The sequence below is a fragment of the Ziziphus jujuba genome, chromosome 5 (assembly GCF_031755915.1).
Source record: "Ziziphus jujuba cultivar Dongzao chromosome 5, ASM3175591v1".
In the NCBI taxonomy this organism is placed as follows: Eukaryota; Viridiplantae; Streptophyta; class Magnoliopsida; order Rosales; family Rhamnaceae; genus Ziziphus; species Ziziphus jujuba.
Window position 1 is genome coordinate 29349130 of NC_083383.1, and position 16916 is coordinate 29366045.

At 29.4% G+C, this 16916-nt stretch overlaps 1 protein-coding gene across 1 annotated transcript; it reads right to left on the reverse strand.

Moving 5' to 3' along the window:
• Positions 1–8253: 8253 nt before the first annotated feature.
• Positions 8254–12240, reverse strand: LOC107421676 (trihelix transcription factor DF1). Its single transcript, XM_048475522.2, has 2 exons — positions 11563–12240; positions 8254–10578 (listed from the first exon to the last, which is right to left on the reverse strand). Exons 1-2 carry the CDS (start codon positions 11907–11909, stop codon positions 8880–8882), a joined length of 2046 nt encoding a protein of 681 aa, XP_048331479.2. The 5' UTR covers positions 11910–12240; the 3' UTR covers positions 8254–8879.
• Between the last annotated feature and the right edge of the window lie 4676 nt (positions 12241–16916).

Here is a 16916-nt window from a genome sequence, read left to right on the forward strand (position 1 = left end):
AAAAAAATGAAATTTTATCATAGATGGGTTAGGAATTTAAACAAAAAAATAGGATATAAAATCTCTATCCAAGTCCGACAATTCAATTGCCGATCATCACCGGTGTACACCAAATCATGAGTTCAAAACTTGATAATGAATTCTCTCTCCCTAATTTGTTAATATATATATATATATATATATATATATCCTATAAAGTGATATTTAAATAAATTAAGCAATTGAAGAGTACCTAAATAAGAAGTGTATTTAACTGGTTTCCCAACTTAGATACCTCAAGACTAAACGGGCATATAATTAAAGGTTATGAAAAGTCTTTTTGTAGTTATACCATTTTATTCTTCAAAGCAAAATAAGATTTTTTTTTTTTTCCTTTCTTCTTTTTTTTTTATGTATTATTATGAAGTTATTACGGGATAGTAGCATAAATGTGTTTTTTCAATTAAAAGTTAAGTTCGAATACGTAATTTCCTACACTTCTAAAATTACCAAAAAAAAAAAAAAAAAAAAGGAAATAAATAAGTATTCATTATGAAATACAAGTTCTTATCGTCTCAATGTTGGACATGGTCGTCTCAATGTTGGACATGGTCACAGCCCAAAATAAAAAAAACTGAAAAGCAAGCATGTGGACGGAAGTAGATACTGGAAACAGCATAATTGGGATGGTACGTACAGCTGGTTCAGAACAATAATAATATACTTTTCAAGGGAAACAAATTAATCGGGAAAAACAAAATTATAAAAATTGCCTTTTTCTTATGCAAAGCCGCTATTTTCTGTAGCAAATGTCCATTTATAAAGAAAAAAAAAAGACACTAACTGTGGCTGCTTGTCCTACTTAAAAACATAATGACATACATTTTTAAAATAAATTTTATTGAAGATATATAGGATGAGGTTATGGTATGTACGATCTACATGCAGACCAATATCATAATCGAAGTTTAAAAAAAAAAAATATCGATTTTGTTTTATTTGTGTAACAGCAAAATTGATATTTTTTTGAAAAAATATTGATTTTGATATTGGTCTGCATACAAATCGTCTGTACCATAGTTCTATCCTATATATATATATTATATTTATATAATTTTATTAATAAAGCTTTCTTTTAAAGTTATCTATGCGTATATAAATGCCAACGACTCGAGGAAATCATAAAATTTCTCTGCAAAAGCATTAATTGATAGAGCTTCATTATTTTTCCCTTTATACATTGTTGCCCAATGCAATAATTGTATCAGGTTTATTACAAATTTGGAATGAGAAAAAAGAAAAAAGAAAAAAAAAAGAAAAAGAAAAAAAAGGATGGGGAATCACTGTTGTATATACGGAGCTAAGGTACGCTTTTCTGCATATAATTAAGAGTTTGTACTACAAAATATAATGGCCAAATTATTGGTGTAGTACATATTATTCATTTAATTCATCAATTTTACTAATTAAATGTAGCTCATTCATGCATAAAATTAATTCCAACTTAATTAATTAACCTAGAATAATTTAAATACGTTCATTATGGCCTCTATTTGTATGTACATGATCATACATTTGGGTATATATAATATAACATGCATATGCATTAATATCCATTCATTATCAAATTAAATTTCTTATCTACCCTTCTAGTATACATTCTCAGTCTTTTCCCCCCCTAGTTTTAGGTAAATTTCTCAAGATTCAATATAATTAATTCCTCTTTGTCATGATGCAGTCCTAAAGCAATTAATCCTGCGACCTGCACATAGAAAACATAAAATTGTTTGGCTCCTCTTCAAGGCAGTATTTACTTTTTACTTATTCACCAAAAAAAAAATTAAAAAAAAAATTTGGTATTTACCATTTACTTTGGTCCTTTTAGAAATGGTTTAATTTCTAAATTATTAATACAAAAAAGAATAAAGTAAATATATAAATAAATAAATTTTAAAAATTATCAGTCAAATTAAATAACAGGGGAAAAAACAAAACTAGAGAAACACTAGATTAATAGAAATTATCCTAGTTAAAGGGACAAGTAAAAGTAGTTAAAATTTCATCTTCTATTCTAAAGTCTTGTGGCATAGCTGTTGGGAAACAAAAAACAGTTTTTAAAGTTCAAAAGTTGCTTATGAAAATGTTTAATTAGTTTTCAAAAAGTATTTCAGACCTCCAAAACCATTTCTAATCAAAGTTAGTGAGGAGTAGTTTCCTAAGAAAACACTTTTGAAAAAACAGAAGAGAAAACATAAGTAAGAGTTACATTAAATAGGACCTAAGAACAAAATGCTTGTATATGAAACTACTAGATAAACATATGAATTTAATTACAATAGAAAAACATTTCAATAATGCTAGTTACAGGCACGAATACCAATTTGTTTAGCAACTTTATTTACTAACTGATGTTGCAAGTGATATGATAATTTATGATACATTATCTAAAATTTAAGATTAATTATATTGTGGTACTTTTAACTTTTAAAGTTTTGCAATTTAAACCCTTAATTTTTCAATTTAATAATTTAGATCCTTAATTTTTTATTTTTTTTTTATTTTTTTTTTTTGTGATTTTGACCTTGTTTTACTTTTGACTATAGAATATAACTGTTATCTTACATAACTGATATTAAATTGTTTCATTTTTTTAATTTAGAATGTACTAAAATGTAAAATATTAAAATTATTTTTAAAATTTTACACTCTATTACCCTTTATTTTAAATTTTTTTTTTTAATTTTGGTGTAGATCACCTAATTGATATTAAACTATATCAACTTTTAAACTATAAAAAGTAAAAATGCAGATTTTTCAAATTAGTTTAAAAAATTTTGCATTTCAGTATATTCTATGTAACAGCCCAGCCCAGACCACCCACATGCAGATATTGTCCTCTTTGGGCCTGGAGAATCCTCTTACAACCTAGCCCTCAAGGGTTTAAAACGCATCTGCAAGGGAAAGATATCCACACGCTTATAAGTCATGCTTCATTCCCCTTTCCGACCGATGTGGAACTTCACAATCCTCCCCCCTTGGGGCCCAGCGTCCTCGCCGGCACACCGATCCGGGTACTGGCTCTGATACCATCTGTAACAGCCCAGACCAGCCACATGCAGATATTGTCCTCTTTAGGCCTGAGGAATCCTCTTACAACCCAGTCCTCAAGGGTTTAAAATGCGTCTGCAAGGGAAAGGTATCCACACGCTTATAAGCCATGCTTCGTTCCTCTTTCTGATCGATATGAGACTTCACATTCTAATTCAAAAGTTAATAAAGTTTAATATTAATTATATGAGATGGATGTTAAACTATGTTACTCAAACATAAAAAATGCTCAAATTAAAACAAATTAAAAAATCAAGAGGCTAAATTGCTGAGTTAAAAGTTTAAGGGCTTAATTGCAAAACACAAAAATTTGAGGACATTAAAGTATAATTAATCTAAAATTTTTACATTAATAGTTCATTTATTCATAGCTCACATTGTCTTTTCAACAATTAAGATATTGATACATCGTTTGCAAAATATTTTAGTAAATAAGTTAGTAAACAAAACACTTAATCTTGTTACCATAATTTAGTTCATCTCTTCTAAAAATATCATTTCCAGCACCACCTCCCCTCCGTCCTTCCCCCCCTTTCTTTAAGGGTTTGGATTTTAAAATTTTGTTATATACATAGACGGCTTATTAGTTTTACATTTTAGCATTAGAACTTTATTGGGCAAAGTAAATTTCATATATATTCAATTAATTATCAATACCTTTTTTAATCTCTATCTTTGAAGCTTTAAGTTCTTTTAATTAAGATTCAGATGATAAAATTAATAATTAGATCGATCTTTTGTAAACTTTATTATATATATAATCATTTTTTATTCTGTTTGTCATTCATATCATATTACAGATAATAGAGCACTAATATCCAAAACAAACTTGGCAATAATGTCCCAACAGAATAAAATTAAACATATGTATAATTTATATAATTTTACTATAATAAACTTGTATACTCTCTTATGATGAACTAGCTTTTATTTCCTATTACTGATAATATAATATTCCATTGTTCATAATTGAAAGAAGAAGTCCACTATAACATAAGTATGCAAGTCCACTATATTGAGGCTCAATAAGGCCATTAGATCTATAAGTTTGCATTTTGGTCTCTAAAATTTTTTTTTCAATCAGTGTTTTAAAAAGCAAAAGCACAAGATGAGGTGTTTTTATTATTATGAGACGAGGCATAAGCCCTAAGACTTTAGGGTGTAAGCTTTTTAAGAATTAAATTCTAATGGTAGAAAATTAAATATATATTTAAATTCATATGAAATTAAAAGATAAAAATAGAAATAATTTTTAAACTACAAAATTAACAAACTAAAATTTACATAAATATAAAATTAATAAATTATAAATAAATATACAATAAAACATACACTTCTAATTTATAAATAGTAATTCATAAGGGTAAGATAATTTTTTTATAAAACAAAAAATAAAAGATTATTGATAATTTTTTTATAAAACAAAAAATAAAAGATTAAATTTATCTATATTTGTGAAATGTATATTATACTATTCGAGGTAAGTGCATTTTTGTGCCCATGGCGTATGCCCAATCTCCTTAAGCATGAGTCTCATAGGAATAATGCTCTAAATTTTAAACATTGGGGTATTTTTTGTGTGTCTCACTTCGAGTCAAGACGAGAGCCTCCTACGAATCTTTTAAAATAATATTTTTAGCATTTCAGTATTTAAACTTTAATTTTTAATGCTTTTGATCATTAAACTATTTTTTGTCTTGTTTTTAACGGTTTAGATATGTACACTATGCTGATACAATATTCAAGAGTCTTATAAGACTATTTCATTTTATAATTTCGTTGTTTGTTTGAAAAACATTAAAAAAAATTTTAAAACCAATATACACTATAAAAATAAAATTTAGAAATCAAACGTCAAAAAATAAAAACTAAAATACAACTATAATATAATTCAAGGCCTAATAGAAGCCATAACCATATTTATATATGAATAAAAAGCATGGTATAAATGGTGGTGATATGTCAAACTCACTGAAAACAAGAGGCTGAAGGTTGTCCCTTCAGATTACCGTTTAGAGGAGTTGGATTCCTGTACGTGATAGAAACAGGAGCATTAATTCATTATCATGGACTGTAAAAATGTAACAGAATATTGATTCCTATCCACAGGTCCAGTCTAATCAACTTGTGGGTCACATCTCTCTCCATAATACATGCACGAAAATTAAAAATTTTTGCAGTATCTGGACAAAAATTCTAAGCCTTTGCACCCAGTTGGTCAAAACCAAATGTCAAACCCAAAATACATATCTATTTGCACAATTGCAATACAGATTTTCAAAAAGCAAAAACAAAACTTTATAAAATAGAAATAAAAATACTATATAATTTTTGGGCTTTGATTAAAAAAAAAAAAAAAAAAAAATTTTCCTTAGCAGCTTTTCTTTTTGGCCCTAATAGAGATCTCTCTGAAGGGAGGAAGCTATACTGCTGTTTTGCTTTATCAGAAAAAAAGAAACATTTATGACACGTTATTCCATATAAATTAAAATTATTGCTTGGTACTGTGCCCTTCTTTTTGCATTTCATCCACCTCAAGACGCGGATACATGTGGGTCGTTCCCTCTATTCATACGGTTTCTAACATTTATTCTGACTATCTCAATTTTTTTTTTCTCAAATAATAATAATAATAATGAATGATAAAGTGGCAGATGATACATCATTACTTAGGTTTTTTTTTTTACTAATTAAAACAGCTTTTTATATCCAGAAAAAGAATAATATACATAAAAAGAGACTCAACATGATATATAAAGACGAACTTGTGAGATGAGATGAATCACAAGAAAATATCTAAAAATATTCCTTTGAACCAACTGAGATGTAATCTAATATGTGAAAGCATGATATGTGATTTGAAATTGGGTTCTATAACCTTAAATTGGGCATTGATCATAAAGGAGCTATATTTCAAACATTCTCAACATTAACTAACAATCCACCACTACATTTTAAACATTCTTAATTAATTAGCCAATAAAAACTACATTTAAAGGTCATTAATAATGATCATGTAAAGAATTTTTTTTCCCTTTTTATAAATTGGAGAGGGGGAATTTTCACAAAAAAGCTTAATTAAATATAATATTTGGGGTTATCACTAATAGTTATTTATGCATTTAAGCTGTCTTAAAAGAAGATTACGAGAAAAATTCACAAAACACATTATATATATATAGATTATAGTCTTAATCTCTATCTAATTTTTTGGATAAAATCATACTAGCTAATACCTCATATGTTTAGCTAGTTTTGCAATTTGCAAACATACGTAGCTTTATTTATTGCTTTCACAAAAGAAAAAAAAAAAAAAAGGGTTATATGTTACAAACCTTCAATTTATGGATTTCATATTTGTTGCAATTTCCCAATTTATTTTACAATTTTTTTAAAAATTTTAACATGTGAATATTGACATTTCCATTTAAATACCATAAATTAAATAGCAGTTAAGCTTTTGCAAATTCTTATGCATTTGATTTAGATGTAAAATTTTCAAAAAATGTAAAAAACTATTAGAAGTGGTGACATTGCATTAATAAAAAAATAAAAAATAAAAAGATGCTTTTAAAGGATGTTCTTGTAATTTTTGTAAAAAAGCAAAGATGGTTATGCAAAATTAACAAAATTAAAATTTGGAACTGTCAGTAGTTTGCTATATTTGTTTTTTTCTATAATATTAATACAAAAATACTTAATATTTCGGCTGTTATCATGACAAGGATAAAAAGAAAGGCATTACCAAACAACATCATAAGGACCGTCATACATTAATATCTAAAGATCATATATCAGATTTTTTTTTTCTATTTTTCCTTTTCTTTTTTTTTCTTTTTTTTTTTTGGGGGTTTTGATAAAGAAGATCACATATGATAGTTTTCTAAAAAACTATTTCCCAAATAATGGACAATATGATTGCGTGGATGTCACAAATTATATAAGTGACATCTTAATTTTTAATTTACAACTAAAACATATTTGGATATGTATCAACCTTTAACGTTTTTCGATATTTTTCATTATAAATTTGAAGATAGCTTTCAAAAGATCAAATGTATAGATCTATATAGATCTATATATTTTTTATTAGAAAAATATATACAGTTTAGGAATAAATAAATAAAGTAACGATGTTAACCATGAATACATATTAAGATCAACATTCTTGTAATTATTTACAATCATTTCTCCATGTGTTTGAAATTCATAATTTTTCAAACATAAATGTGAATGATATAGTAGCTCAATCAATCTTATTTGATAGATCTACATTTATATATTTACATTTATAGAAACTATATATAAAAATTAGCTGTACAAAATTGATTCAAATTCTTGTTTTCCTACACCAATCTGAAAATTCAGTTACACTCATCAAGCATGTGATTAAAGTCCAAATTAAAATATGACCAAGAAAGAGAGAGAACAAGTACCTAAAACAACATAAATTAAGAAAGAGATCAGAAAGCTATAAAACAGATAAAACTACAATCAAAAAATAATTAAAATGTGCATCAGATCAGATCAGCTCATCTTTTGTGGACAATATAAATAATGCAACTTAAGATCATATATATATTTATTCAAAAAGAAAAAAAAAAGAGATCATATGTATATAAAATAAATAAAAATAAAAAATAAATAAAAAGTAAAAATAGAAAGGTGCGGTAGTAGCCCCCATTAAACTATGATCGCCCTGGTCCTTTTCTGGTACTGACATCCATGGATTTAATGGAAATCAAAAGACAAGGTACAGAGAAAACTGTAAATATATATGTATAGATATGTATGTATATATAATATAAGAACTTGGAAGATTCCTTTTTTTTGGTGGACCCTCTTTAACATGTGATGTTGGCATATTGTGCCTTGTGGGTTGCCCTTCTTCCTAACCCCTCCTCCCATCCAATTGTCCCCTCATTTTAAGCTGTAATGCACTATGCAACTTACACCTTCCCTCATATATATATATATATATATTTTTTTTTTTTCTTCCTTAATGTTATTATTATTATTATTTTTTTCCATACCATATTTATGTTCATATATACATACCTATCAGATTTGTTTTACTTTTATTTTTGTATCAAAGATGCGAGATTTAAATTCTGATAATTTTAAATAATTTTGTCACTAGACTATCCAATAAATACATATAATATAGTAAATATACATTTTCTATATATGAAAATATTAGATTTTTCAAATAAAAAAAATAGATGATGAAAAACAATTGAGGGAAAAGAAAAAAAAAATATTGTTGATTATCAAAAAACAAAAATAGAGACTAATAACCATTTCTCACATTTACACCAACATGAACAAAAAAAAAATTAAAAAAAAAACGAAAAACAAAAAAAAAAAAGGAACAAATAACTAATACACAAACTAATTCTCTTTTTTTTTTTTTTTTTCCATTTTTATTCTGTGGAACCCGGGAACCCTTCTCTCTCTCTCTCTCTCTCTCTCTCTCTCTCTCCTCTCTTCTATCTCCCTCTTTCTTCTTCAACATTATTAATTTAGAAAAAAATAAATAAATTATAAATAAAAACATATAATCTCACTGACTATATGCTACAATCCCCACCTTCCCATGTAATTTTTTTTTTTTTTTTTTTTGCAATTTTTGCGTATAATTTCCTTTTTTTTTTTCCCCCGTATTTGCTGCAGCCAAAAATTTCAGGTCCGCCGGAAATTCTGAGCCACCCACTTACCAGTCCGACAACCCTCTGAGTCTTGACCCACATTTTCCATCAATTTTTCTGTTTTTGTTTTTCTTCTTGAATTCCTTACTCAGCTGCACTAACTGAAGCTGAAGCAGGTGGTGGTCTATTAGCCACCAACTCATAATTTCCACCTCCTCCGTCTTCCTCTTCATCTTCATCTTTATCATCTTCATCTTCATTCTGATCCATCGGATCGCTTTCCATATCGTCCATACCAGAATCCGGATGGTTCTGATCCTGCTGTTGGGGAGGCCATTGCTGTTCCGGCCGAACCATGAGTGGGATTGTGTTCTCCGGCTTTATTTGGTTTGGAGAATTCTCGAATTTGTTCTTCTCTCTGTACAAAGCATCTAGCTGGTGGAAATACGGGCATGTCTTGGAATCCTCAGGCCTTTTCTTGTTGCTTTCCTTCACTTTCTTGAAGTACTTGTTGATGTTCTCCCATTTCTCTTTGCATCTTTTCGCACTTCGATTGTATCCTATCTTTCTCATGGCCGCCGAGATCTCTTCCCATAGCGGACCTTTTGGACCACTTTCTTGGTACTTAGGGTCCAGGCTCGTTCTTAGATTGATTAAAGCCTGTACCTCCATTTTCGGCCACCTCGATGAGCTCGTCCCCATCAAATTCTCTCCGTTATTATCCGCAGCAGAAGCTGGCTGCGGCCGTGGTGGTGGTGGTGGTGGTGCTGCTGCTGCTGCTGGTGCTGATGGTGCTGCTGAGGCTTGAACTGTTACTGCTGCTGCTGCTGCTGCTGCAGATGGAGCCGTCGGTGCAGATTGTACCGGCGGTACCGAAATCGGCAGCACTGCTAGCGGCGTCGGTGGCTGGAGAGCAATATTTTGTGGTGGTTGTTGTCCCGGATTCGGATTCTGGTTTTGCTGCTCGGACATCTTCTGCAAAAATGCCATCACTGCTGTGTCTTTGGCGGCAGCTATGGATCTCTCCTGCGCTAATATCTCTCTTTCTCTATTGATTCTTGCCATTTCTTGCATCCTCCAAGCCTCTTCGCGAACCGCTCTCTCCTGTTCGCGTTTCTCGATGGCTTCCAAGAACTTCTTCTGCAACTCCTCTTGTTTCCGAATCACCTCCTTCATCAATCTCTCGAAGAAATCCTTCCATTTCCTTTTCCTTTTCCTCCTCCCTTCGAGCACTTCTTCGTCCGACGAGGTCGAAGAAGATGTCGAATAAAGATCAGCTGAAATGGAGTGAAATGAAGATGGGATATTGGTAGGGTTTGTTGTTGTTGTTGTCGTTGTTGCACCACTAGATGGTTGAATAAGAACTGGTTGTGGTGGAGGAGGAACAATGGTAGGGTTTGTGGGAGGGAAAGAAGAGAACGTAAGGTTTATAGTAGGAGTTGTTGTTGTTGAAGAGGGTTGAGATGAAATGGACATTAAAGGATGTGTAGCTGATGGAACAGTGCTTTGATGTGATGGAACGACGACGTTTGCTGTCACTCCTCCACCAACAGCTGACATTGTTGCCAATGTAGATGAAGCTGAAACAACCGCCATGGAGGTTGGTTGGTGTTGGTGATGTGTACTTTTTTGATGATGTTGTTGTTGTGAAGTTGGAGATACCGGGAAAGTAGAAGAAGAAGGTTGATTTTCAAGAGCTTCCAATTGATCAAAAAAACGATATGTCTTGCCGTCTGATTTGCCTGTTCGACCTTCTTTGGTTCTTTTGTGATACTTGTACACGTTCTCGAATTTCTCTTTGCATTTCTTGGCACTTCGATGATAACCAAGTTCTGCTAGCTTCCTGATGATAACAGTTCCAACCAAAAAAAAAAAAAAAGGGAAAAAAAATATATATATATATAATTTGTAAAAAAAAAAAAAAAAGAAGAAGAAAAAAAGAAAAAAAGTGAATCTCTAAAATTAATATCTGTTTTTTACCCTATCTTGAATTCAGCAACAAAACAAAGTGTACTGACATTTTTGGCACATAAAATACACTGAAAAAAAAAATAATAATAATTATATAATTAATTAAACAAAGTTGAGGAAGAGAAGACGAGTATAACATTTTGGAGACACACTTTGACAGTGAGGAATTTGATGAAGACAGTAACACTTTTCATTGCAAAATCATTGAACCCAAGTTGAGAAGAATTTATTCTCTACTAATTTTATTTTTCACTTTTTTGATAATTTTGAAAAAAAAAAAAATGAATGAGAGAGTGAATGAGTACTGAGAGTTGTGGGAGCTGAAAAAAGCAAAGAGAAAAATTCATCATGTTTTGCAGAATTTATTCATTCAAACTTATCATTCTTTCCTTTGACAATAATAATGGGGGAAAAGAAAAGTGAATGCTGGAAATGAAAAAAATCAGAACCCAATCCGGAGATGCTGAATATCTAAATTGTTGAATTTGTTTAAGGGAAGAGAAAGAGAACTCGGCAGAGTTGAAAAATTGAAAGAGAGAGAAAAAAAAATTATGGAAGATTAATCTTTTGGATTAAAAACCCAAATGAAAGAAAAAAAACTGAAAAAGGAAAAGAAAAAAATTGTAAATTAAGTACCAAAAAGAGTAAAAAACTGAGAAAGATTCAAAAAAAAATAAATAAATAAATAAAACCGAGCTGAAAAGGAGGCCCCAAAATCAAAATTTTCATTTCGGGTTAGATCTCAAGCTGGTTTTAAAGCCAACCCACAAAACCCAAAACATAAGAAAATTCTGATTGATTTTCCATCCCACCAAACAAGTAGAAAGAAAGGAAAAAAAATAAATAAATAAGTCACCTGGAAACTTCATCCCACAATGGACCTTTAACACTTGCATCACGAAACGCCACGTCCATATCGGAGCGAATCTTCAAGAGTGCCAAGGTTTCTTGACGAGGCCATCGATTTCCTCCGAAGCTTCTATCACCTTCTTCACATCTATTATTAATCCTATCTTCATCGCCGGAATTCGAAGGAGCACCACCACCACCGCCATCGCCGACATCGGAACCACCACCTTCAAGGGTATTAGCAGCAGCTGCTGCTGCTGCTATTGTTGATGTTGTTGGTGTTTCAGTTGCGGCCACTGCCGAAGCAGCATCGCCGGAGGAGCTTCCAAGCACAGTTGATGAGTCCCCCAGCATAGGACCCCTTTAGCTTCCAAATCTCTCTCTCTCTCTCTCTCTCTCTCTCTAGCTCTCTATCTCTCTCTCTCTCTCTCTCTCTCTCTCTCTCTCTCTCTCTCCCCCTCTCTCTCTCTCCCCTTCCCTACACAACAATTACTTACAGATGAAAAAATAAAAATATAAATCACAAAAACAAAAAACGATGGTGAATTCTCTAAGGGTTTTATGAAGATGGGTGTATGGTGAATTTATTAATTTATTTCGGTGGGGATCTGCTTGTCAATCTCAAGAAGTTTTTTTTTTTTCTTTTTTATTTATTTATTTCTTTATATATGTGTGTGATTTTTTTTTTTAATTTTTGATTTTTTTTTTCTTGGTTCTCTTTTTCTTTTTTAGCTGCGGAATCTTTTAGACCTTTTTTTTTTTTCGGCGCGTGTGTGAGGGTGGCTAAAAAAAAAAAAAAAAAAAAAAAAGAAGCACCAAGACGTTCACTTGGGTTTGTCTCAGTAATAATTAAAGTGGCACAGAAAGATGTAATAAAAAAATAAAAGAAAATTTTGATGATAAAATAAAAATAAATTTAATTATATAATGAAAAAAAAAAAAGTAATATGAAATTTGTGTTACAGACATTTTTTGAACAGCTGCAGATCAAGACGATAATGATAATAAGTTGGTTTTTGTCTGTCCAGCTAAATTTAGTTAAAAGCCGGCCCATCGAAGTCAGCTTTTTTCTTTTTTTTATTTATTTTTTATTTTGTTTTTTTTAATATAAATAAAATAAAATTTTTAGTTTTTGATGGAAGTAAAGCTCAGGTTTTTGCTCTTTTTGGTTTTAGATGTAAGAGAGAGAAGAAGAATGAAAGGGGTTTGGATTTCAGTGGCGGTTGGCCACACCCTTTGTGAAATGACTTTATTACCCCTAACATGGTACCCATTGACCTTTTAATCATTGAAGCTAATCTCCCAATATTATTTTATTGGATCGGCCGATTGGTGATCTGGGTTTGTTCTGTGTAAAAATTTAAAAAAATAAATTAAAAAAAAATTATGAAACATTGAGTTTTTGAAATACCAAAAGTACCCTTTTCATGAAAATATATTTTATTTAATATTGTTTTGATAGATAAAAGAATAAAAAAAGAATAAAAACTAAAAAGAACAGCCTTCAAAATTTCAACTTGTTGGGTGGGACTGTGGTACTCTACATGTGGTGCATGGGCCTACTGTGATTGCGACAATCGTAGTTTGACAAAGTTGTTATCATAATTGAGCAAAGAAAAATTCGCCCCTTTACTCCCAAAAATTACAAATTAAAATAAAATTAAATTAACATTTTGTTATTTCAAAAAAAAAAAAAAAGAAATTTAAAATTAAAATTAAAATAGAACATGAAATTTCTAATTTTTTTGATTGAATAAAAAAAGATGAGAATAGAAAGACATATTTAGTGGGTTCCACTGTTGAATTAATCTTAGTTAGATGTAGGTCATTTTACTAGGCCAAGCCATTTATGAATTGAAGTAAATGGTGGACAATTCAGTTGGGTTATCGACCTACCTCAATAAATGGTAGACGAATATGGACGGTCCTGATCTTACTATTATCCATGATTTAGAAATTTATTAGGGAAATTTTGGGGACCATTAGACCCATGGTAGCTTGTAATTTATTGGGTGTTTCTCTAATTCTGTCAAGATCAAACTATGTAGCCCATAGATACAATTGTGGCACGATTTTATACTAAACGTTACGTTTCTTTTTCAAAAAAATTAAAAATTAAAAATTAAAAATTAAAACTCTTGGCCTTTATTTGTGTGCATTTCCTAGTGAAAGTGACTTCCTTTTTTTGGTGATAAGGTTGTTGGGCTAAGGAGTAATTTTATTTTCCTATTTTTTTTAAAAAAAAATTGTTTAGTATTTAATTTCATGTTTTTTGTTTGGGAATATTGAAGTTTTGAAATACCATCTCCACTTAAAACATAGTAAAATTAAATAAGAAGAAAAAGAAAAATTGATGATGACAAAATAAAATTGACAAGGTAAATTAAAAGTAATGTATGTGATGAAAAATTGAGTGTTGAATTAGTGGTTGTTAATGGTCTTCGAGTTTATGTGGTGAGCTTTTTGGTCAATAAATCTGTTAAAATGAAAAAAATAAAGGTACATGTCAAACCGAAAAGAGTCTTTGAAATGAGGGACAGAAGGGTCATCGAGTAAAATACAAATAAATAAAAATAAAAATTAAACTATAAGATTATGAAGTAAAGATAAAAAGTAAAAAAGATAAAGTAATTTTAGGGAAAAAAAAAACAATAATAATAATAATAAAGAAAAAAAAAATTACAATCCCAATCAATTCAGTAACTCAATTATTGAGCCCAAAAACGAGTGGAATGCCCAACACATATATAATGCAAATAAAATGGGACCCATTCAATCAATAAGCCATTAAATGCACAAATCATATAAAATCAACTTTTGTATATAACATGTATATTTTAACATTAGGTACACAAACCCAAAGTTAAACAAAGCTAATACCATGAGGATCATGCTCCAAGGGACAGTTTGGTCAACTCGAATATGTAAGCAATTTGGTAATAAAATGGATAAGAAATGGGTATTTTGGTAAAAACATCAAGAGATGGAGAGGTAGAGTGTTGAGAAAGGTAACTTGGTCAAAGAAAATACGCATACTTTTCATTTTGGTTTTTGGGCTAAGGGTGAAGGTTACGTAATTGACACCTACAAAAACATTAATCACATTTCTTTAGAGAATAAAATTACCACCAAAAAAAAAAAAAAAAATTGTTTCTTGCTAATTTCTTTTTTTATATCGTATGAAATTCTATTATTTCAATAATTAATTCTATATAAACAAACAAAACATTTAACTCCTTTTTTTTTTTTTTTAAATGAAAACAAGGGAAAGGGTAAATATTTATTTTTCATCTTGTCATGATTTTTGTATGTACAAAAATTAATCGGCATTTGAATATGATTTATTTGAATAAATAGTATTTGTAATTTTCTTATCAAACCATGAATACAAAACTTTTTTTTTTCTTTCTTTCTTTTTTGATAAATGAGCGTACAACACTTAATGGTATGCAATTTGAAATTTTCAAAAGAAAACAATTTTTTTAAACAAATTAATATCATCAATTAACTTTTTTAGAATAAAATTTGTCCTTCATGAAAAAAAATGTAATTGTACAGATTTCTTTCTTTTAAAAAATAAGACATGGAGATATATAATTTCTTAGTTTAACATATGGGTCCGATCTAACATGTAAAAAGAAGAGATCTAATATATATATATATATATATATATAAAATAAAATGGGGTGGACAGACAGCCTCATAATGTTTCTCTTTTGTTTTTTAACTTTTTATATATTTATATATCGCATAGTGGTATGGTATTAATAGAAAAAGATGGTGGGCTTATAATTAAAATGATAATTGTATAGTATATAAGATTGTTTTTTTTTTTTTAGGTAATTTTATAGTATATGCGATGGTATAAAAAGAGAGAGAGATGAAAGATGTGGGGCTTGAATGGCAGAACATATCTATAGGTGGATAAGATAGATGCCTTGTACAACTTCTCTGAACTAGCTGGACAGATGCCATTTCCCATTATATATATATATATATATATATGTATAAATATACCCACCATTATTTATTTATTCTTTTTATAATGTATTTTTACACCCAAAGGCCAAAGCTAACTTCTATTCTACTACTACTATACTGTAAAATTTACTCTCTCTCTCTCTCTCTCTCTCTCTCTCTCTCTCTCTCTCTCTCTATTTATGCATATTGTACATATATATATATATATATATTAATGAAAGCATGTATCACCTGCAGGAGGGCTGTCACTCTGCAATAACATTACTATTCACATGGCAAACTTGGATTCGTAGTCGTGAAAATTGCATCAAAAGCTTAAGTTGACCTCATGGACTACGTGATGCATGTTACAAAATTTACAATATATATATATATATATATATATATTCTAGAAATATTAATACCCCTAAATTTATTTATTTATTTTTAAAAATAATTCAATAATACAATATAATAACTCTTTTCTATAGTACTTTTACTTTCTTCCTTCTTGTTTATATGAAGTAAAAATCTAATGGGATTTAATGTGTACTTTATGTAAATGAGACGGGTAGATTTGAAAAATACTAAAAGATTATAAGAAGTACAATTGTAATGTGTATATAGTAATTTTTTTATTAGGTAAATTTTTTATTAGGCAACATATTTTACCCAGAATTACATGTCATTAGGTGCTAGTGGTGTAAAAAATATTTTCGGTTTTCTATTTTTAAGCTTTATTTAAGTTGTATATAATTGGTTGATATTCTTTTGTTATTATTATTATTACAATATGGGGAAGGGAGATTTTTACCCTGAATTTTTGGAATGTGCATTCTCATTAGTTTATCACTGACCCCAACATAATTGCCTTATGATTATTACATAATTGCTTTATCTTATAAATGATCATTTAAAACATCTCAAAGAGCTATAAATTCAAACAAAAAATATATATATATAGAAAAACAAAATCAGTAAATTGAAAATCATTTCAAACTGTTGAGTTGATAAACAATTTTTTTTTTTTTTGGGACTTTGTACATGATTGCTGTTGTACAAAATAATCATAATCACATATGCAAAAAAAATTAAAACATAAAACATTAACGAACGAGCGCACAATTAATATATATGTATATATAATGTTTACCGAACTGAAGAATTTGGTTAAGTTATAAACTTACACTAAATATTAGTATATTACATACATAACAGAGAGAGAGAGAGAGAAAGAGAGAGAAGGGTAAGTGATGATTAATAAAAATAAAATGGAGTGTCAAATGATAAGAAATAGATAGAATAAAAGAGATAAAAGCATAATGATGGAAGAAGAAGACTGAATGAGTGAGCATGGGAATTGGGAGGATATGTATAGAATGTGTCATTAATCTTTAAATT